The sequence below is a fragment of the Metarhizium brunneum genome, chromosome 6 (genome assembly GCF_013426205.1).
Source record: "Metarhizium brunneum chromosome 6, complete sequence".
NCBI lineage: Eukaryota > Fungi > Ascomycota > Sordariomycetes > Hypocreales > Clavicipitaceae > Metarhizium > Metarhizium brunneum.
The window spans coordinates 3214504-3236677 of record NC_089427.1 but is presented as its reverse complement, the minus strand read 5'-3'; the positions used below and the strand labels follow the sequence as shown (position 1 = coordinate 3236677).

At 54.4% G+C, this 22174-nt stretch overlaps 9 protein-coding genes across 9 annotated transcripts; 5 read left to right on the top strand and 4 right to left on the bottom strand.

Annotated features, from left to right (window-relative positions):
* Positions 1 to 1409: 1409 nt before the first annotated feature.
* On the top strand, positions 1410 to 2588 carry G6M90_00g103230 (uncharacterized protein; the record flags this gene model as incomplete). Its single annotated transcript, XM_014690539.1, has 2 exons — positions 1410 to 1433; positions 1488 to 2588. The coding sequence occupies 2 exons, from the start codon at positions 1410 to 1412 to the stop codon at positions 2586 to 2588; spliced, it is 1125 nt and encodes a 374-aa protein (XP_014546025.1).
* Positions 2589 to 3867: 1279 nt separating this feature from the next.
* On the bottom strand, positions 3868 to 4986 carry PEX10 (Peroxisome biogenesis factor 10; the record flags this gene model as incomplete). The annotated part of the gene is made up of 1 exon (XM_014690540.1): positions 3868 to 4986. One exon carries the CDS (start codon positions 4984 to 4986, stop codon positions 3868 to 3870), a length of 1119 nt encoding a protein of 372 aa, XP_014546026.1.
* A 751-nt stretch (positions 4987 to 5737) lies between these two features.
* On the top strand, positions 5738 to 7022 carry erd1 (Protein ERD1 1; the record flags this gene model as incomplete). Its single annotated transcript, XM_014690541.1, has 2 exons — positions 5738 to 5828; positions 5896 to 7022. 2 exons carry the CDS (start codon positions 5738 to 5740, stop codon positions 7020 to 7022), a joined length of 1218 nt encoding a protein of 405 aa, XP_014546027.1.
* A 3357-nt stretch (positions 7023 to 10379) lies between these two features.
* Positions 10380 to 11849, top strand: G6M90_00g103200 (uncharacterized protein; the record flags this gene model as incomplete). Its single annotated transcript, XM_014690542.1, has 1 exon — positions 10380 to 11849. The coding sequence occupies one exon, from the start codon at positions 10380 to 10382 to the stop codon at positions 11847 to 11849; it is 1470 nt and encodes a 489-aa protein (XP_014546028.1).
* A 1027-nt stretch (positions 11850 to 12876) lies between these two features.
* On the top strand, positions 12877 to 14411 carry PCD1 (Peroxisomal coenzyme A diphosphatase 1, peroxisomal; the record flags this gene model as incomplete). Its single annotated transcript, XM_066131611.1, has 3 exons — positions 12877 to 13296; positions 13351 to 13567; positions 13741 to 14411. 3 exons carry the CDS (start codon positions 12877 to 12879, stop codon positions 14409 to 14411), a joined length of 1308 nt encoding a protein of 435 aa, XP_065987754.1.
* Positions 14412 to 14655: 244 nt separating this feature from the next.
* CTR2 (Copper transport protein CTR2) lies at positions 14656 to 15431 on the bottom strand (the record flags this gene model as incomplete). The annotated part of the gene is made up of 4 exons (XM_066131610.1): positions 14656 to 14773; positions 14842 to 14971; positions 15120 to 15303; positions 15354 to 15431. 4 exons carry the CDS (start codon positions 15429 to 15431, stop codon positions 14656 to 14658), a joined length of 510 nt encoding a protein of 169 aa, XP_065987534.1.
* Positions 15432 to 16535: 1104 nt separating this feature from the next.
* Positions 16536 to 17262, top strand: BNA1 (3-hydroxyanthranilate 3,4-dioxygenase; the record flags this gene model as incomplete). The annotated part of the gene is made up of 3 exons (XM_014690545.1): positions 16536 to 16567; positions 16670 to 16745; positions 16819 to 17262. The coding sequence occupies 3 exons, from the start codon at positions 16536 to 16538 to the stop codon at positions 17260 to 17262; spliced, it is 552 nt and encodes a 183-aa protein (XP_014546031.1).
* Positions 17263 to 17523: 261 nt separating this feature from the next.
* On the bottom strand, positions 17524 to 18429 carry G6M90_00g103160 (uncharacterized protein; the record flags this gene model as incomplete). Its single annotated transcript, XM_014690546.1, has 3 exons — positions 17524 to 17951; positions 18043 to 18254; positions 18368 to 18429. 3 exons carry the CDS (start codon positions 18427 to 18429, stop codon positions 17524 to 17526), a joined length of 702 nt encoding a protein of 233 aa, XP_014546032.1.
* Positions 18430 to 19138: 709 nt separating this feature from the next.
* On the bottom strand, positions 19139 to 22008 carry CUL3 (Cullin-3; the record flags this gene model as incomplete). The annotated part of the gene is made up of 3 exons (XM_014690547.1): positions 19139 to 19316; positions 19381 to 21653; positions 21940 to 22008. The coding sequence occupies 3 exons, from the start codon at positions 22006 to 22008 to the stop codon at positions 19139 to 19141; spliced, it is 2520 nt and encodes an 839-aa protein (XP_014546033.1).
* Between the last annotated feature and the right edge of the window lie 166 nt (positions 22009 to 22174).

Genomic DNA, 22174 nt, shown 5'->3' with positions numbered 1-22174 from the left:
ATCTCGGGCCTCGCGCCGCACCGCCCCCCTCCATCCCATTCCAATTCCTTCATCTAGTAACCAGGGGCTTGTCCTTTTCGACGTCAACTGAAACGCATTCCTCTTGTCTGGCCACCCCTTACAAAGTACTTTCCCCGGTACCCTTCCTGAACAGCCGCCAGTCTCGCCGGTATTCACCGCGACCCAGGTCACTCTCTTGAGATTCCCGTCACTTCTCAGTCCGACATTGGCCATTGGGAGCCCCCCCTGCCACCAACTGGACGGCACCTGGTATCGATAGCCTCGACTCCTCGAGTCCGCCGCAGAGCAAGGCCCTGAAACTGCTCAGGCGCCTCGACTTCTGCCGCTTTATTGCGCCCGTGCTCCCCAACACCATCCCAATCCAACAAGGAAGGCCCCTCGTTCTGTTGGAGGCTCAAGGTTCTTGTCCCGTTCTTGGCCTCTCGTGGCGGCTTCACACCCGATCGTCGCCTCGTCGCGTCCTCCACTCATACACCAGCGTTTGGCTTCTTTGCGAACAATAAGCCTCCGCCCGCTGCTCCCGCTTGCTTGTTGCCCTTGGGCCGCCTCATCACACACTCGAGCACCGCGTCCACTCACACTCTGCCTCTGCCCAACCCAAGCGACGTCCTGACCCAATCACCCGCAAGCCCGGTATTACGACCAAAAGAATGGTCTCCTTTCAGTGTGAGGTGAGTGAGGCTAATCCTAGTCCGTTTCCTGTTCCATTCTTGTTCCATTCCTGGCTTCCTGTGCTCCCACCCCAGCCGGGCCTGTCCTTGGGTTGTTCTTGTGGCCTCGTTTGACCCTACAATGAATACCTTGGAGTGCCTGGCACCATCATGCCACGCTCTCATTTTCCAAGGCGCGTCGCCCATCCCACCACGCTGCACAACGCCCCCCTCCATCATGCTGATGCCATCCAGCCCTGACATCACTCCCGCGACACCCAGAAGCAATCGCCACATGCTGGCTGATGGCTGATGGTGCTAGCACTACGGAGCAAGGAGGAGTCCTTTTGTGTCTTTGACCAAGCAATAACATAGGCCCTGCCCTGTTCGGATGTTCCCTTCTGTGTCCCGCTGATCCCCTGGCCCACCCTCCGTTTGGCTTGTCTCTGAACATCCATCCCCCTCCCTCCCCTTTCAAAAGCACACGCCCCCTGGTACAGTGACCTGGCTTATGATATAATAACCCTCCTCCCGCGCGTCTCATACTTGCCGCTCTAGATGATCTTTTTTCCCAACTCAACTAACATTCTCATGCCAACAGGCGTGTGGTGACGTCTTAACAAAGAAGAAACTCGACCCTCACCGCAATCGTTGTCACGGAGCTTCCTTTTCCTGTCTCGATTGTATGGTCCATTTCCAAGGTGTACAGTACCGCTCTCACACTGTATGTGTCACTCCATGAACCAGCTTTCACCACAACGTGTCTGCCGCCGCGACGTCGCCTTTTGCATCACATAGCATCTAACATCCCGATAGTCCTGCATAACCGAAGACCAAAAATACCAAGGTGCATTGTACAAAGAGAAGAACAAAAAACCCAAGATCAACAACCACAAACCCGACGACTCCCGGTACCAGCATCAATACGATCGACCCAAGAACATGGCCCTGCAGCCGTATGTTGAAGACATGGGGGAGGACGGAGCTTACGAGCCATGGAACGACTCTATTGGGCAGACTGAGGACGAACCATCCCCGGCAGAAGGGCTCCCTGAAGCTCCTACACCTCCTCCCGCCGCTACCGATCATCATATCAATGTGTTTGATTACCTCATCGCCACCGGCCAGACTCCAAATGCCTCCAACATGAACCTCGTCATGGACCAGCAGGGACCGGAAACTGGTGACGGAAAATCCTTGGTGCGATACGATGGTGAACCCCTAGTTCAGTACGGTTCCGGCCCCGTGCCTACGGATGCAGCATTTGTGACTCCCAGTTCTAAGACCGAGCGACGACGAAGCCGAGAGAGAGAGCCCAAGAAGGATAAGAAGCGCAAGCGTCTCCATGTTGATGTTCCTGCGGATCGAGTCATGACAGACGCGCCGCCCGTTATGCACTCCGGGCTTACTGGTAGCTTGAAAGAGATGATGCGGCACACGTACCCTCCGTCCCCCGACTATTCTGGCGGCGATGTCGGCGGGAATTCTCCTGCAAGCCCTCTGAAGAAGTCAAAACACTCGAAACATTCCAAGGGCGGGGGCATTAGCGACGGGCTGTTCGGTGCCATGATGAATAAGTCGTCCAAGAAGAAGTCAAAGAAGCATTCTCACCGGCACCCAGAACACAGAGACACCAAGCTAATTGAATACCGACCGCAATCCAAGGACGGCAAGACTGGCGAGGGCCAAGTGGTTGTATACAAACCACGTGCCGATGCATTCCTCTCTTTGGTGAATAAAGGACCTGAGAGCAAAAAGGGATGCAGCATGAAAAAGGCCTTGAAGCAGTTCCATCGCGTGCGCCAAGACTCCGGTTCCAACTTGCCCAAGGCCACCGAAGAAAAGGAACTTTGGCGAAACTTGCGCCTGCGCCGGAACGATCGCGGCGAAATTGTCGTCTTCACTGCCGAGCATTGAAACTAGCGTGTCTGCCAAAAAATGTCTGCAGCGACAATCCAGGAGTTTTCGGAGTTTACATTGTCGGGCTACACCTGACGTTTCAAGATACCTGCATGGAGCACATCATCCGCAACTGCATTGCGCATTCCTATTTTGTTTGAACGAATATTTATTTTTGTCGTGAGGTGGTGAGGTGGCATTAGACTATTTATTTGGCCTTTCTTTTCAACGTCGCAGGATGGAAAAGGATTCGAGTCGGTGGGTCGACTTGAAGTACCAAAAGATTAAAAAAAAACACTTCTAGGGCTCCAACAACGGAGCTCCAAAAAATACACCATTGTCTGGCCCGTGTCAGACTAGAAGCAAGCGAGGTCGGTTGACATGACTGTCAGGCTATCTTGACTTCGAAGGACGGTATGCGCGAGGGGTATACTTGGCGAAAATAATGATCCGGGAGAGTAATGATACCATGGAAGGAGATTTTGTCGATGACTGAGTGTTATATGAAGACACCATTCAGTGAATGGGGCACGTAAGGGAGATGTAGTTGATCCTTTCTTTCAATATCATACATTTCACAGCGTTGTTTGGGTTTCAGTTTCACTTTTCCTTTTCATTGTTGTATAACTAGCATTATTAGTGTACGAGAGCATTCCCTTCATTGGAGACGTCGAAAACTGCGTGTATATTATTATTGATGTAGATTGACCGAGATTGTCTCCCAATTATAGTCTTGGACCTTTTTTTGAAAACAGTGCACTTGGTGTAGGCATGTGTACGTTACAATCTACAATGTAGATGATTTCCGTGATCACGATTGCTGTCAAGGACTCGACGCAATTGGGACGAGTATTGGGCCTTCTTAGCGTTGACTGTTTTGGGGCTGTTTTAGACGGTGAGCGCATTTGGCTCTCTACGTCTATCAAGGTGTTTGGTATGAGCATCATTCAGCATGCCAACTGTCCCAACCGCCTCGCACACCCGCTCTATTCCGGATGATGTGGTTTTGGTGTTGTGTGGAATTCTGGCAACTGTTGTTGATGGCAAAATGGTTTTTTTTTGGAGATTGTGCTCTGCGCGGTGAGCAAGAGGGAGTGATGGTGTGTGATGACTTGGTGATGCTGCTGGCTTTGTCTATATCTAGATGGACATGTATGCTAGATTGCACGGAACAGTTTTCCAAGAGCCCAAAAAAAGAGCAAATTAGGCAAAATGTGGAAATTCAAAAGCTTCCGAAATTCATATGGTTTTGATTCTTCTTCTTCTTCCGTCTGTCTACTGTCGCAGCACAGGGATTTTACATGACCCTCAGGGGAAGAATGTGCTGCACCATGGCCTCCCTCCTGCACAGAGGGCACTCGGGCTTCTCCCTCACCCAGTCCCCTATGCACTCCCAGCAAAAGACGTGCCCGCACTGGGTCGCCGACGGGTCCTTCATCTCCTCGAGGCAGAGGGTGCATTTGCGCTGCTGAGAACCCCTGATGTAGCCCATTGCCTGGGCGTCGGCCAGGTCGAAGCGCGGCGAGGAAGAGACGGGCGTGTGGGTGGTGAGGGCTAGGTCGACCCTGCTCTCCTGGGGCCCGCGGGCGCCCAGCTCCGTGAGGAGGAGGTCGCTGTTTGCCGAGTACGAGTTTGTGTGGTCGAGGGAGACGTCGACTGCGCTGCCGGCCGGGGGGGCGTTGCGCTCGCGCCGGCCGGCCGACGAGATGGTCGACCGGATGTGGAGGTAGCTCTGGACGGCGAGCTGGATGACGAGCAGCACGCCGAGGACCTCGTAGCCCCCGCGGTCGGGGGAGTCGGGCACGGCGCGCGTGAAGACGTACCGCAGGGACAGGAGGCGCTTCGTGAGCTCGTAGTAGGTGCCGTTGAAGTAGAAGAGGGCCAGGGTCACGGCTTGGATGGGCGCCGCCGATGTCAGCGAGGGCAGGTGGTTGGATATGTATTCCCAAACGCGGGCTTCCCTGCTCGCCTGGTTGCCTTTGCGGCGGAGCGCGTCGAGCCTCCTGTCGATGAGCTTGCGCAGGCGGTTGCGCAGGCTGGGGAGCGTGCGGCTGACGAGGTATGGCAGGAGGATGGTGCCCGCGATGTAGGCTGCTCGCTGCTTGACGTCCGGGAGCTGGCCGGCGGGCGATTCCACCTGCACCAGGTCGCAGTATTCTTCGCCCAGGGTCCGGTTGCCTGGGAGCGTGGTGAGCGCGAAGTAGAGCAGGGCTGCGAGGGAGCGCAGCTCGGGGGCGAGCGAGTGTGTTGCGCGAGCGCCGAAGAGCCGTCGGTAGAGGTCGCTGATGGTGTTGGCCAGGTGGCCTGTGAAGTAGGCGTCTTTTTGATGCGCGCGCACAATGTCTGGTGCTGCGGCGAATGGGTAGGGTGATGCTGTTGGCGATGCCGTTGGCGAGGAGAGTGGTTTCGAGGCCATGGCGGCCCGGGGTAAGTAGGGCCGTTTCTTGTTCTTTTTGGGAAACAGGAAATTGTCGACGCTGGTTTGCCGTAGTGTTTTTTGTGATGTATAGAAGCGTCTAGCGAGTGGATGTGTATGGCGAGAAAGACGGTTGCGAATGTGTGGTCAAGTTGAAAAGACGAGGTCGGAGGTCGGCAGCTTCGTTCCCCCGGATTCTGATTTCCTGTCCCGAGGTTCAATGGAGTGTGGGGGATGTAGCCATGTGCCGGGCCAGAAGCGGCAGGCGGTGGAGGCTCTGGGTGGTTCAAGCTGGACGTCTCACCGTTGTGATTGCAGCACGACTCAATTTTGTGAGTATGAAATAGAAATTTGTTATTGGATGATATGTCGTGCTGTAATGTATGGTATCGGTGCCATGGGCGTTTTGTTGAGGCGCGGTCTGCAATTGCTCTTTGGATATTAGGTTCAAATGATGAGCTAGGCGTTATCAGTCATCAGTGGATCTCCAACCAGCCAGCCATGGCGGGGCGTGACGTAGCTCCAACCAGCTCGACATTGGTCCAACGTGTCTCGTGTCTCGTGGCCCCCTGAGCAAAAAAAAAAGTAGACATTGGAATCTACGACTTCATCTCCCGGCCACGTCTTCACAGAACCACGACTGCCCTGTTGCTCTACGACCCGCGCACCGCTCCTTTACTGCCGGGCACTCATCTACTTCTCGCCACTCATTTACACCACCTAGCACCTGCGTCCATGACGCGCCGCCACCATGGACGGTGATCCAGCAGTCGAATCCGAACTCGACGCCTTCAGCCTCGTATTCCCTCTTCCCTTTCGCGTCGGCTTCATCGCAACACTAGGTCAGTTCCTCCTCTCCTGCCGCCCACGAGCCCCCGATTGTACAAGAAGCTAAACCAAAACGCCCAGCCGTCTGGGGTTGGGGCCTCAACCTGCACTACTTGTACCTGGCCAAAGTCGACGTCCCATCGTTGATACGCTACCCGGGCCGCTCCTCGCCGCACCACATACCGCACCACCTCTCGACGTACCGCCTCGCGACCTTCCTCTCGGGCCTCTTCGCCGTGTCCATGGTTCTCTTCTGGCTGTGCACTTGGGGGGCGGCGTCGCGCGTAATCGACTACGACTGGATACCCATGACGTACCTCGCCGGCATCGTCGCCGTCTTCCTCGTCCCGCTGAAGAACCTGCCCAGCGGCGGGAGGAGGCGGTTTCTCGCGACGCTGAAGCGCGTTAGCATAGGGGGCATCGCGGAGGCGCAGGACGGCAAGTTTGGCGACATTCTGCTCGCCGACGTGCTGACGTCGTACGCCAAGGTGTGCGGCGACGTGTTCGTGACGCTGTGCATGTTTTTCACGGCCGGCGGGTCGTCCACGAAGCGGCCGGATCGGAGCTGCGGCGGGACCGTCGTGGTGCCCTTGTTGATGGGCGTGCCCAGCGCCATACGGTTCCGGCAGTGCATCATCGAGTACCTCCGCGTTCGGCGGGCGCCGTACAAGGAGTCGGCGGGCTGGGGAGGCCAGCATCTGGCCAACGCCCTCAAGTACTCTACCGCGTTCCCTGTCCTCGTTGCGAGCGCGCTGCAGCGCAACACGGACGATGCGGCGGCCAGGGCGGCGTACAACAGGGCCTGGCTGGTGGCCGTGCTCGTCAACTCGCTGTATTCGTTTTACTGGGACGTCGCCAAGGATTGGGACATGACGCTCTTCGCGTCTAGGCGGGAGCGCAATTCGTCCCACCACCCCTGGGGGCTTCGCGACAGACTCATCTTCCGCCCCGTCATCATGTACTACGCAGTCATTGTGCTGGACCTGATGCTGAGGTGTACTTGGTCCTTGAAGTTGAGTCCTCATTTGGACAAGTTTAGTGATTTTGAGAGCGGCATCTTTCTGATAGAGTTTCTCGAGGTGTTTCGGCGATGGGTGTGGATATTCCTCCGGGTGGAAACCGAGTGGATTAGGAATTCGTCTACCGGGTTGGGTATTGATGATATTTTGTTAGGCGATTACCAGGGCAAGGATGACGATGACGAGTAATACATAGATGTCTCCAATGTGGGAGGGATACCGCTGGAATCCGCGATTCGTGACAAGGTCCATGTTCCTGCGGGCAAGGAACTGCATCTGCCGCATATGCGCATATGCTTATGCTACGGTGCAGACACGTTTTTATCAGGCTTGTCACTATGATGATTGTAAAAAAAAAAAATCGCGTTTCCTTGTTTCTTCTTATTTGCTCTATGCGAAAATAATCTACGATATTAATAGAATTTGGTGTACCGTACCACTCGGGAATTAGGATCGGCATCTGAAATAGCAAGCGCCGTTTGGGGGCCGACAGGCGACGCATGCTGCGTGTACTCACGGAGAGCGCGGAACCCTGAATGCGGCAGCCTCAATATGCGTCATCTTCAAGCAAGCACTTCTTGGAAAGTGGGGGAATTGACCCCGACAGTCAATTTATTATCAAGCATGTGGCAGGTAAGCGAGAAGGCATGTGGATTCGGAACACAGATGGATGGACCACATTAAGACTCCGTAAGGCTTATTGCCAGCCGGAGCCGATGTTTGAGCGAGTTTGCTTTTCAAGGCTTGGAAGTGTTTTGCCCGTCTCGGAAATAGCCGCCGCCGCCGCCAGCGCCAGCGCCAGCGCCAGACAAGATGTACTAGTTAGCCTTTATCTGACTGACCGCTTCATTCATCTTTCAGCTTGGCGTGCATTCGCATGAACAATGTTTGTGTTAACGCACTGGGCTGAAGCTTGTTCTTGGTGCCAGAGCGTGCGTGACCCCATCCCGGAGCAGTTGGGACATCTCTCCGCCCCCAAAAACACCACGCCACCTGTTACCTCCCGTCTTCCGTTCCAGTCCGGGCGGTGGCGTGTTCTGGCATCATTATGCTCGGTCACTGTATTGCGGAGATGGCGGTATTCATCATTGTTTTGCTTGCATAGATACAGTGTACCGCGGCAGCCTCCATGGTGTGTTGTTCTTACCCGGTCGTTAACGCTCTGCTCTTCACGTGGACCAAAGTATACCGAGAAAATAAGTCGGTGAAGAAGTTTGTTGAGCGGGAGGCATCTTCAAATGTTCCTCCGCGTTGCGGCCATGTATAGCATTACTCTTCATCCGTTTGCCCGTTATTAATCGGCATCATGCGCCCTAGGTCTGTGAGACGCGTACATACTCCGTACTTCCTCAGAGGCTTTTTTGAGGGGTCGTCAGGCGACCAGCGACGCCTTGAATGTCTCAGTTGCAGACTCATTCGGTCTTCGGGGGCCCCGTACAGCGCAGTTAGGTTGTGAGTCTTACTCACAACTCTCAATGAGCCCACCGTTGACATTGAAAGTTGCATGAGCGAGGCGTCCACGACACTCGCCCATCCGCACCGCCAAGCGAGCAGTCTTGCCCGGTGATTGAGGCATTGCAAATAGTTGTAAAGCCGAGGTTGCCTCAATAGCACGATTCAGGCGGAGCGGGCCTTGTTGGATTTAGGCTGGAACGGCGGCGAAGGTGGTTAGCCTGCTTAGTGTGATGCTGCTCACGCTTTCAATGCATGGCGAATCCGTCGCCGGCTGCCATTTCAGCCATTCAACGGCCAACGCCACATTACTACTACTCAGTAATAAAGCCTCGCTGGTGAGTTGGTTCTAGAAAACAGTCTGACCATCTTCTGGGCCAAGTGGTTATCATGTCTCACGACTACACAGTGAGCGAGTGAGAAAGTGGGCGGTCAGCATCTTGAACAACGACGTCGTAGGAAAAGGTCTCAGCCAAGGTGTCCACATTGATTATGCTGCTGAGCCGGTTGGATTCGCAGATGACGATGCGCATAGTTGGCATTATGCATCTTACATCGGACGGTTACGTCGAGGCTGATGGAAGCCGGTGTGGAAGGATTACTGACTTGTGGGAGGTTTAACTTGAAAGTTGGAGAGTTGGAGGAGTGGGTGTGTGGCTGGCCTTGGCTGGCTGGCTGTGCCAGAGGATGCCCCAAATGTTGTCAAGTGCAATGCTGCCAGGAAGAGGCAGGAGCAACCAACTGAGGATGAAATATTATCGGGAGGTGGCAGCAGCCCTGTTTGCAGTGGAGACGGTGGTCCAGGACATGGGGTTGACGTTCAATGTTGGCTTGGCAAGGGCTAACGGGGTACATAGTGCCAGCAAGGAGTGAAATGACGCAGTAAGGAGTGCCATGTACCGATGTACTTAAGTACTGTATGAAGTAATACGGGGTACTCCGTACGGAGTACTCCTGCTGATATTGATTGTCGGCAGGGCAGGATACCAAGGGCATGAAGGAACATGAATATGGCATGCGCGGGGGGCGGCTTTCCACGCCTGGGTGGGCGGATGACACAATTGGGAAGGTCCAGATGGCAGGACTGGGGCATGGCAAGGATCCGTCCATCAGAGATGGCTTATGGTGTCGCGCTCATTCTCTAACAACAATCCTGCGATACATGCGCCAACAAAGTCGTCGGCCATTCGCAGGCCGGCTGCCCACACCACCAGGCGAGTGGCTGCGCTTCCATCGTCGTCTTCTGTACGGGGTACGGGGTGCTGCACTGAACTTGACCTTCTTTGCATGCACTCTCGGTACTCCGTGCTCTGTTACAGTCGCATGCACCCGCAACCGGGAGACATGGGAGGGCAGATGGCCCATGGCAACATGGCAAAGATGGGAAGATGGGGCAAACATGGATTGCCCGGACCATGTCGACCATCGCAGCAATTGTGCAAAAGAGGATCCAAGAGGAGGGCCAAAAGACCAGAGGGGACACACACCCCGGAACAAAAACCAACAAGCCTTGTGTATGTACTTGATTAAAGCGCCGCCTCTTATTTCCCCCCAAAGATCTTGGTGATTCTTCTTTCTTTTTTTTTGTGTGTCTGGCCCTTTGACCTCCGTCGCCGCATCTTGTCGCCCTTCCGTTGCATAATCACTTTTGACCGGGTATATTAGTAGTTTATCCTAGCATAAGACTTGGGCATTGGCTGCCACCAACACCCCGTCATCACACGCGATAACTCGGCAGTTGACGCATTTGGACAACGCCTGGCCGGGCTTTTCGAGCATCACAACAAAGAAGGCCGAGACTGATTATCTTAGCCGACCACGGGGCTTCGTGCTTTCATATGGTCGGGACATGAATCGAGGGGATCCGCTCTTGCTCATTCTTCTTTCAGCATTTCAGGCTATTGTTTGAGCGGCATAGTATCAGCCACTCTATCAGCAGGTGTAGCGCCTGCCGGCCTTTTCTTCCTATTGTCGCCCGCACGTCAATCAAGTCGAAGCCTGATTCACAGGCGACCACGACAATAGCCCATTGAAGCCTGTACTTGTTGCCGTTTCAAATACAGGGGGCAGAGACCGACCTCTCAAAACCACATCATGAACCAACTTACTCCGCCAGAACAGCCTCAGAACCGCCAATTCCGTCGTGGTCATAAGTACAGCGCTTCGACACCCGCCAACATGCAGGCATACGCAAACAGACCACTACCACCTCTTCCTTCTACATCACCATCCTCTATCCCGAGAGCCATGACCCCTCAGCCTCGTGGAAAGAGCTCCGCGACCGCGCCGGCGTCATTGCCAGCCTTTGCCTTTCAAGGATCGTTTCCTATTAACCGGAGAAACGATACTCGGGCAGAAATGCCTAGCTCTGCGCCGCGGCGACTCCCCTCGGTGATCGTCTCATCTTCACCCCAGTCTGGTCACTTTCATAGGAACAGCATTACGGCATCAACGTGGTCTCGTCGCTCTTCGCAGCAGAAGATTTACCAGCTCACTGGTATGGACGTGGATGTAATGGATGAGCAATCCTTCCGTTCGGGAGGCGCGGACTCAGACTCGTCTTCTACAGGTTCGGGGGTGAGATTGGACGAGCCAGTGACCTACGAGACTCCAGACTATCACCTGGTGCCGGTGTTGGAGACCGATGTAGATGAGTCCTCTAGCAGGGGAAGCTCATGGGGTCCCATGTCTCCCGACCTGTCTATTATGCCGCCACCGCTGAGCATTCACAAACAACCAATGCGTGACGGAAGTGAGAAGCAGTTTGGAAGTTTGAGCGGCTCGTTTGCCCAGATGCACTTGGATGAGGGCTCAGTCCGCCCGTGGGACCCGGCCTATGGTCAATTCAGCGACTATGCTGCTGCAGGAGAGTATCACGAGTTTACGGCTCAGCTTGCAAGCAGAAATTCTTGCCAACTAAGCGACAGTTCTTTGCAGCTTCCTGCACCAAGCAAGAAGAAGAGGTCATCATTGAGTCTCGCATTTGCGGCTGCTTCGCGATTCCGCCGCCGAGAACCCCCTCAGCCTATTGACACTGTCGCGACCAAAACCAAACAAAAGAGCTTGTTCAAAGGATCTCAGCAGCCGAAGCACCAGGAGGAATCTGCATCGCAATCCCTATCACCGAATGCCCATGGCACATCCAGGATCAGTGCAACTTCGCTCTCACGCTCAGCACCCTCTACACCAATACATGCCTTGGTCACAGCACCACCCCCCAGACCGAGTCCCGCCCCGCCTCTGATGAGCGCATGGGATAGCGACTCTGATGACGATAATGATGATGGTGATGACGGCCACGTCATGTCCAACCTTAAAGACTGGTTTGCCAGCCGAACCTCTGAGGATAGCAAGTTTCATAGACGCACATCAAGTACCTCTCGTATTGGGTCAGATGGTCAATTCACGGGCCTCAAGCAGGATCAGATGCGCGAATCAATCACCCGGCCGTCTGACAGACATAAACAAATCTTGGTGGAGAAGGCGGCGAAGCGACGAGAACAGATGAAACTGCAAATGAAGGTCGTTCCGGAATCGATTATGTTGGGCAATATTCATCACTAAAGGTTTTCCCATTAGACGCATGATGGAACGGATACACGGTGCTGGCGAATGGTACAGGACAGAGCATGCTTGCTTTCATCTTCAGCACTTCATTTTTTTTATTCCCCCACGGCAAGGATTCCAACGAAATGGATTTAGAGACGGTCTAGATTTCGGGAGTTTGAGTGCATGGCATATATTGGGTGTTTAATTGACTTTCCTCTGCTCTCTCGCTCATGTCACTTGGGGGTAGAAAGTTTTCTAATGGCTATCATTTCCTAGACCAGCTATGATGATTTTTGGGGTCTGAAAATAGATGGATTTGAAAGACATGTGCGAGGCAAATATCGTCAAGTCCCGTGAAGCAATTGGGTGTCGTTCCATGGTCACATCATGACATGTGCGTGACGTTGGGGAAAGGATGGGAAGCCCCGCCGCCACAGAAGGCTGTTTTTCCTGGCCTTGATCTCCCCGCAATGCCACAAGAATCCGTAATAGCTGAGGCGGGGGAGCGGTTACATGGGGGTGGGAGCACGCAGATGCTACGTTTGTTTTGGGACGCGTGGATGCTCTCGAGTATGTATGCATTGACTTGGGGTCGTCTGAATTGGCCATTGCCGAATGGGGATGGTGAGATGATTTCGTAGAGGAGATGGAAATGCGGTGTGAGGATGCCACTAGTAGTAGATTGTTGGGCATTGCGATTGCCGAGATGGTAACTACTATCTACTTAGAGGCACGGAGTAGTTACCTAGCAGTTTCCAGGTGTCATCCGTCCCGCTAACGGGACACCCTACTTAGTAGGTAGCTTAGGTAGGCCGTTTCAATGCCTCGGCGACTGGCACAAGTTGACATCTGGAAGTTGTGCCTCGACCAGCACTAGTACATTGGCACCGCCCATCAGCCGGGCCGGATGAACGTTTGGCACCCCAACTCCCAACCCTACCGAACATCGGCACGACCAATCACCAACCAACTTCATCCCGGCAGCCGTCACTTGCACCTTTCATCCTCCAAGGTTTTTCAGTCCAGTCCGCCACCACCAAGCATGCCGGTAACGGCCAGCGACCAGAATCCCACCACGGTCAATCCATCGTCACCACCAACCTGCACAGGAACACCACCACCGCTCAGCACCCCAGCCGCGGGCGCCGATGCGGATGCGGATGCCGACTGGTGCGACTCGTTCAATCACCCGCCCGACCAAGACGACCAGGACGACCAGGACGACCAGGACAAGCCGGGACTGTCGCTGACGGACCGTGACGTCGCCGATCTCCGGGACCAGCTTACACGGGCCTCGGCTGCGGGGCTCGCGCCAAACCACCAGCACCACGCCGATGCGGCCGCCCTCGACGCTCGTCTCAACAACGACCAGCCACACCTGCTCGCAGACCTTGTCGACGCGTTTGAAGAGTCCTTGTACTACGATGCATCTACAATGGCCGGCCTGAATTCCTTCTCCTCGGTATGTTTCCAAATGTATCCCTGTGTCATGGCCCTCGCTCACCCCCTCGGCCAGGCTGCCCTCAACCGCCTCCGGGCGTACAGGCCGCCTCCCCTGCCGCTATGGGACGCCCTGCCTGCCCGGAAGCGCGCCGCCGTCCTGGTCCTGCTGTACGCGGACCGCTGGGGCGACTTGCGCGTCGTTATTACCATGCGGGCCGCGAGCCTGAGGAGCTTCTCGGGCCATGCCGCGCTTCCGGGGGGCAAGGCCGACAGCCTGGAAGAGACACCTTGTAAGTACTATTGCCCTTTCCCCCTCCCTTTCCCCCCTAGACAATGCCTTGTATTCCCTTGTGTCCTGGGCGGTGGAGAAAAAGGGGGGGGGATGAATATAGCCCCCCGCCCTTTTTCTTTCCCCCTTGGTGTCAGGAGAGCGGCAACAGTTGACACGGGGGCTGGTACATAGACCAAATCGCGCGCCGGGAGGCCTTTGAGGAGATCGGCCTGCCGATGGATGACCTCCGCCTGCCCAGGCCGTTCCGCATAGAGCCGCTGTGCAGCCTGCCCCCCTCGCTGGCGAGGACGCACCTCGTCGTCACGCCGTGCGTCGCCTTTCTCCACGCCGACGACAGGGCGCACCCCGGCTCGCCTGGCCCGCTGGTCGAGGAGTCCCTGATCCCGAGGCTGGACGCGCGCGAGGTCGCCGCCGTGTTTAGCGCCCCGTTCTACAACTTCCTCAAGGCGCACGACTTGCCGCCCCGGCCGGGGCAGGAGCTGCCCCCCGGGACGTGGTACGACGGCGCGTGGATGTCGTGGAAGGACTTGCCGTGGCGGGTACACAACTTCTACGTGCCCGTCAACAACCAGCGGGTCGCGAAGCCGAGGAGGGCGAGCGCGCACGGCAACATGGGCGAGGCGCTCGAGGCGCAGCAGGAGCAGGAGGGGAGGTTCAAGGTATGGGGCATGACGGGGAGGCTGCTGGTGGATGCGGCTAGGATTGCGTACGGGGAGGACCCCGAGATTGAGCATAATGATACGTATGGCGATTATGACATTATTCTGAGGGCGGAAGAGGAGGGCGTCTTCAACGAGGTGGGCGAGGCGAAGAAGGGCACCAACGAGCCGGCCAAGATGTGATCAAGGATCAAAGTATAGATGAGATGGCCGTGGGGGGCTCGTACACATGAAGAGGAATGAATGCTGGGCGGATCAATGTAGCGTATAATTTAGAAATATTTTTTTGTTCATTTATTAGTGTGCGTAAATATGACTAACTGCTTCGCTGAACTGTTGGTATCTGAGGAATATCTGGGCCGTTGGAATTCTTCATTTGAACGGTGTACGTGGAGAGAGAGAAGATGTATAGGCTTGACGTTGCCTCTCAGTGGCATGCGTTGTCCTTGGTGGCAGATGTGCAGTGACCAAAGAACAGATAGCCCAGAAAGGCACCCAGCGACACTGCAAGCATTACCCAGCCATTGTATGTCATGAAAACGAGCCTGCGCACAAGTTGCTCGTCAGCGCATTGATTTACGCGCCAAGATAGCAGGCAAAACATCAAACTTACATGAGCATGAATGCGTAGAAAGTCTGGACACCGTAGAAAACAGCCTTGATGAGGTGCCCTTGCTTGCCAATGTCCGGATGGCTGGATCCTGGCGCGAGTAAGGGTGTGATCTCAGCATCTTGTTCATCGCCTCGAGGCATCACACAAGTCTTAGCATTGGCACAGATCCCATGGGCATGGGGGAAATATGACGCAATGAGGTTGAAGAGCTCCGGGATATGTATCCGCATTGGGAGAAAGGGAGGGGGGGGGAGAGCAAAGATGCGAGTGAAACTTACGAGGCAGGGCGGACATGCGTCTGTCGACACTTGCTTCGAACCGTCGTGACAGGGCACGCAGCGCTTCGTAGCCCATGGCGAGAAGGACGACGGCGGCTAGGGAGAATATGAGGCCTGGCGTTGAGCGAATGTGCCACTGGCGAAATACGATGCACAGGTTGGTGGTGTCCCATGTGAAGAGCATCTATGAACAGTTAGGCAAGCAGACGGCGAGGCGAAGGGGTTGCAACATACGCTCATGCTGCACATGTCTTCCATGCCGCCGTGGTCGCCGTGGTCCATATCGCCGTGATCCATGCCTGCGTGGTTCATGATGGTGAATGTTGGGGTCTGGCCGATGATGTCGGCGAAAAAAGACTAGGGGGAAGGGATGTCGCAATCTCGTGTTTCAACGTTCAAAGGGCTGTAGGGAGCACATGCACAGAGGACTTGAGCTTCGTGGGGTTTGCCAGCGACGGAAAGGAGTCGGTGTTGAAAGGGCTGGACAAAGAGCGGAGGATGGTGATTTGGGGAAGAAAGGAGGACTGTGGCCGAAGTTTATCGACTTGTTGAACAGAGAGGGAGCTATATTGAGCACGTTATCTGCATGGCTTGCTGGTTGTACGGCGTACTGCGTTGGAGACTGGTCACCTGCGACAGGGTGGCCACATGTTCACTCGCGGATCAAGGATGGTTTCACAGCAGCCAGTCACGGCACTCACGGTGCGGCGGGTAGCTCCTGCCTGCCCGCTGGCGAGTGGCAGTCCCAGCAAATGGCAGGTGCGCCGCGCTAATGGCGTCAACGACCCCGAGTTATGCAACATGGTGCAACAGCAATTGCTTGGAATCTCCTTTCATTCTACGCTGTATTTCTTTTCATCATTGGCCAACAATCGGAGTGCATTGCTTCACGTCCCACGGTTTTGTCTCCACGATAAACTTTGCCGACTCTGTGGCTGCGTGCCGTCAAGCCGGATGTGTCGGTGTTTGCCTTGTCCAACTGAGCAATATGGCCGGACCCGTCAACCAACGACCCTTGATGCATGAGGAGCACATATGTACGGCATGCTGCGCAACGGCTCTCGGGTGCAACACACGATTGGACTTTGCATGCTGCGCCTTATGCGAATAATCAGCTGTTCCATAACTTGGTCCAATCTGCTGTCGAATGTTGATCATCTCAAATACAAGTCGCATTGCAAAGCCGGGGGCGAGGTGTGTGCACGACCGACTAAACCCGAGCGCCTGATGCCAGACTCGCTTTTGGCTTACAAACGCGGCAACGTCTCGACTCTCGACTCTCAACCACCGGAGCCAGTTTTTCTCTCAAAGCACGTAGCAGAGCAACTCAACAACAGCAACGATCTCTGGTGGTTCTTTTTAATCGCAATCCCGCGACTGCATAGAATAGAGCTATTATTCGCCCGGGCGGTCAACATGCTGGGCCCTCCCGTGAACCTGCCCAAGTGGTGAGTCAACTCACTTATGCCTCAGTCGGCTCATTTCTTGTGTTCCCCAACAGGCAGCCGTTTCGCATTACAGGATGCTAACAGCGGTTTTTAAATGTCAAGGCTAGAGGAAAACTCGCATATGCTCCAGCCACCAATCAACAACTACTGCGTCTACAACGATGATTTCACCGTCATGGTGAGTTTTTTTTTTTTTTTTGGCCATTTACACCTCTTCGTGTCGTGCTTGCTTGCATACTCATACTTTACAGATTGTTGGCGGCCCCAACGCTCGCACTGATTACCACATCAACCAGACCCCAGAGTGGTTTTACCAATACCGCGGCGCAATGATGCTCAAAGTCGTCGACGGCGGCACCTTCCGAGACATCATCATCCGCGAGGGTGATATGTTTCTGCTGCCACCCAATACCCCTCACAACCCGGTGCGCTTCGCCAACACAGTGGGCGTTGTTCTCGAGCAGCGCCGCCCCGTAGAGTCCATCGACCGCATGCGATGGTACTGCGCATCTTGCGACGGCGGTGTTGTAGTCCACGAAGCTGCCTTTCACTGTACCGACCTGGGGACGCAGATCAAGCAGGCAGTTGAGGACTTTAAGAACGATGAGGCAAAGAGGCGATGTGGTGAGTGTGGACAGTTGGCGGACTGGGCTCCGAAGCCGGGCTCCATACCGGATCCTAATCTTGCCGTCTAAGGGGCGGGACAAAGGTCGTGATGATGAATGAGTAGGCCTACCTACTAGGAGTGACGAAATATGAGCATGAGAAATTAGCGTTGTTGGATACGGAGTAGGCGGTAGATGAATCGAGTTTGGATAAATGAAGGCACTCTTTACTATACAATACAAAGATAATAATAAATCTATGTCATTTAGTTTCCTTGCTCATTCCGTCAACGTACATAGCCCCCGCCGCTAATACACCACCGTCCATGCAGCCCTGGCCCAAGTCTCAACTCATGTCTCAGCAAACACGTACGAAGAAGGCGACTGCTCAACCCTGACCTCCATCTTGCCCTCCTCCACCTCCCTCCCGCCGACCCTCACGCCGGCCCTCATGACATCCCCCGGCACAACGGGCCCGACGCCCGCCGGCGTCCCCGTCAGCACGATATCGCCAGGCTGCAGCGTCATGACCCTGGAGATGTCGCTCATAATCCGGGGGATCTGGTAAATCATCAACCCCGTAGAGCCCTTCTGCCTCGTCTCGCCATTCACCTCCAGGAACAGCTCCACGTCCTGCGGGTCGCCAATGGCCGTCTTGGGAATCACGTTGCTCATGGGGAGAAACGTGTCGAAGCCCTTGGCAATGTCCCACGGCAGGCCCTTCCTCTTAGCCTCGTCCTGGACGTTGCGGGCCGTCATGTCGATGGCGACGGCGTACGCTATTCACGTTCACTTAGCACACGTCCCACTCTGTGCGCGGCGACGCGAATGTTCACAAAGCCAAATCGGGGGGGGAAGAGTGCACCCTACCCTTGATGGCTTCCAGAGCGCCCTGTCTGTCGTCGGCGCGGAGATCCCGCACAATCTTGCCTATTACGAGGGCTAGCTCGACCTCGAAGTGCATCTTGACGCCTCTTGGCTGCAGGCACGGCCCCTCGCCGGGCAGGACGATGGACGACGGCGGCTTGAGGAAGAAGAATGGCTGCTTGGGCTTCATGTTCTTCAGCTCGGCGATGTGGTCCCTGCGGATGGGTCAGCTGCACGTTCTGTCTAGGGGTTCGCGGATGTGCGAATGGGTGAGTGAATGAATGAATGCCAGAGTCGGCTTGGGGGTCGGGGGGCGGCAAGTTCGTACGCGTAGTTGCGGCCGATGCAGACTACTTTGCCTGCCTGCTTGAGGGGCGACTGCGCGGCCATGGTGGCCATTGTCCTTCTGAGGACGAACATGGCGAGTATAGGGAGGATGAGGAGCGAATGCTCGGTTTATGGGAGAGATGCACGGTGTTGATTATGGAGGCAAGGGCGTGCAGTGAGTTTTGTGACGCTTTTTTTTTGGAGGTTGATGGATGAAGCTTGGTGGCCGAGAGTCGGAGCTCAACCTTGGTTGTTCCTCGGCTGGGGTTCCGGCTTTCTGGAGGCCGGTGGGGAGAAGGTGTGAGGCATGCCCGGGATATGGATTGGCACTGGGGGCATGGAATGCCTAGGATTTGAAGGAGTCTCTTGTTTCTAAGTGTGAATTGTCGGCGTACTTGAAACTATCTGGGAATACCGCGAGGGCCATTGGTAACACGGCGAGTAACCAAGTTGCACGCACGCCGCCGAGCTGTACGCTACCTATCAGGTGCCTACATATAAGTACATATACGTGCCCGTAGTTGTACGTCTGGCACCGACACAGCACACAAATTTCGGCACGATAATGGCAATAGTATGCATCTAGTAACATGGCATCTAACTTTGTAAACCAGCAGCAGCCGCTAATAACAGAGATGTGAGTAATCCTTCCATCGCCTTGCCATGCAACCCAAAACCTCCCGCGATGCAAGAATCTCCAATTGTGCTACGGAATCCCCCAAACCCGTTCTGCGCCGTTACAAATGTTCATGACTTCGTGAGAGACAACCACTCATGCCACGTAGCGGTACATTGACGGCGCCCCTTCTTCGTCCGGTCGCTCCAGGTATTCCCGCCCAATCAAATCCTCGATCCGCTTCTTGATGAGAGACACCTCGGGCTTGAATCGGCCGACAAGTTGTGAGAGAACCTCACTAACTAGCTGCGAGTGGCTGAGTTCTTTTCGAGATCTTGAAAAAAAAAGTTAGCGGCGCTGTGGATACTACACAAGACTGAGGCGAGCCCGGAACATACTTCATGATTCTCACGATTGCAGCATCCACAATATGGGCCCTCGTCTGGTTATTCTTCTCTTCTGTAGTCTTTCTCTCCTGCGAGTCCTCGACCTTGGACACTGCGTTGATTATTGGTGCCTTGATGCGTACCGTCTTACTTTGGAAACTGGAGTTGAAGGCAAATTTGTCGCCGGGTTTGACGGATTTGGTGAGGGGATCCTTGGCCAACACTCGAGACTTTGGCGCCACTGCAATGGCTGTCAATGTCCTCATAAGGTCTGACGTGGAGATGCTGGTCTTGGCCTGGATCTCTTCAAAGGAGAGGCTCTCACCATCTTGGAGGTCGTTGAACAGCATCAACACAACCATGGCAAACGTGGGTACATTGATTTCATACCGCCTCTCCCTGGCCAACGCGCCAGACTTTCCAGGGATTGCGGGAAATATGCATTTGATATCAGCACTGCCAGTTGTGCCGATCCATGTGAGTTTCCTCCCGTTCCTGCTGCTGAGGTAGAACTGCTCGAAGCTGGCCTGCATCCTCTGAACTTCGTGCGGGTAGTTGCAAGTGATGCGGGAGCCGTCGCCGATGGAAGCCTGCCGACCCATGACTTCCTGTGGCCAGTAGTTGGTGGTGAGCACGCTGACATTCAAGTCGATGACCTTTTCGCCATCGCTGACGTTGCGGATGTGGTCCCGATATGTTGTTGTGAGCTCCGAGGACGTCACAAGATCCCGGAACATGCCTTCAAATTTGCTGGTAAACTGCTGCCCCAATTCCTGCTTCATGCGAGATATGATTTGCTTCTCCACATCGTGACTTTCAGACTTGCCATGAAGTAGTCTGCGAGCCAGGTGTCTCTGATAGTACGTCTGAAACATGTCCCTATCGAGAAGGTATCGAATCAGGACGATGGCCTTGTCCAGGACAACGTCCACTTCAGCCTCAGTCTTGCCTCTGATACCTCGTTTCAGATTGTCGTCGATAAAGAGTGACACATACTCGGAACTCCGGGCGAACATGTTGATAAAGTCAGAGAAACTTTTAGTGAGGCAAGTCTGGATAATAAGATCGTCCTGGAAACATTGCACCAACAAGTTATCAAACTTATCCTTGAGGCGTAGCACATCGTCAACCCATTTGACGGCAGCGGCAGTTTGTTGTGCAGCAGGGTTGAGCGCTTTGGTCTTGTCCCCCTCTGCGGGCTCGTCTCCATCAGCCTGGGCCGTTGAAAAGTCGGTATTTCGCAGGGCGGTTTCGATCTCGAGGCCTAGCTCGACAACACGCTTTTGTAAGATGTCTCGAACAGCCACCTTCTTGTCATCTACCCTGGAAATTAATCTGTATAATATCGATAGGTCGCTGATCTTGTCATTATCAATCATCCACTTCAACCCACTGCCTTCGAGGGCGATGAATTCTGACAAATGCTTGGCAATGAGTTGTTCCTCGATTACTGCCGAAACTTTGGGCAATGTCTCCAGCTCGATTGTCGTGCCACACCTGTCTACCTCCTCGTGCAAACGCCGCTGGGTATGCCGCAGCCACGTACTAGAGTCGGATTCTCGAAGAAGGCGCTGGCACTCGGCAGCATAGAATGATTCGCTGTTGCTCAAGAATCGAGGCTCAAACACCGTGAGATAGAGCTTGCTACTTTCATTCTCATCCTCGCCCTCGTAGAGACAACTGAGCATCCGACTGCAGCTACGTATTAGAGTCCTGTCAATGACGTCGCCTTCCCTTTCCATGTCGATCTGATCCAGAATAACAGAAATAAGAATATCAATGACACAATTAGTCGAATTGGTGTTGAGACAGGATCGCAGGATGTGGTCTCGGAAAAGAGCTATAGTAGTTGCGAATATCGGTACTCGATTTGGCTCTTGTTGTGTGTACCCTCTGTCCAGGTACATGAGAATATCCGCCGTCATGTTCATCGACATGTTGTGATCCTCCCAGGTATCCCGCAGTCCCTTGAGGAACTTTTCGCCCGTCTGGCGACGTTCATTCACCGAGCTAGCCAAGTTCCTATCGATGCCGACATTGATCAAGCTTTTGGTCACCAATACCTCAATCTTGGGGATGACATGTTCGGCGAACCATTGTTCCTCGAACTGCTTGACTCTCTCATAAAGAACCCCGCCCTTTTTTTTCAAGACAATCTTGTAAGCGGCCCGATAAAGCTCCTCGAATGAGAGTCGGCCGCAACTTTTGTTATGAATATCTCGCAGAGCTTCCTTGAGCATGTTCCAACAGTTTTCAAAATCTCCATCTTCCCCTGCGGCATTCGGCTGCGAAGAGTATTTTGTTAGCCATAATATTTTTTTTTTCGGCGTTGTTGCAGGGTTATCAAACTGGTGCATCTGCCAGGTGCATGCGTGCTTCTTCTTCGGAGACTTCAACAGCCAAAGAAGTGTCTCTCAACTGCTTCAGGTCATATTGACAATGGTGAAGGAGAAGTTTTTGCAAATACCACTCTGAGATGAGAGAGGCTTTAAGATCTTCCGTTTGGAAAATACAAGCATTGTAATGTTGGACAGTTCATTGGCGTTGTGATTAAACCAGATGGCAACTTACACGAACAATGCGACGAGGCGGGCGGATGCGGCCAGCCCGCGCTCCCGCACCACCTCGCCCAGATATCATGATGGCATATACTCTTCTCGAACCCTTCCTCAACTTCCGCCGACCTAGGGTGCAAATCGAAACGGCCGTGAAGAACGCAGCAGACTGGTGGGGCAAGTGAAGCCAGATGAGGAGCTCAGGATGGCATGTGCCGGAGAGAGTAGTCGAATGCGCAAAGAAAGCTTGT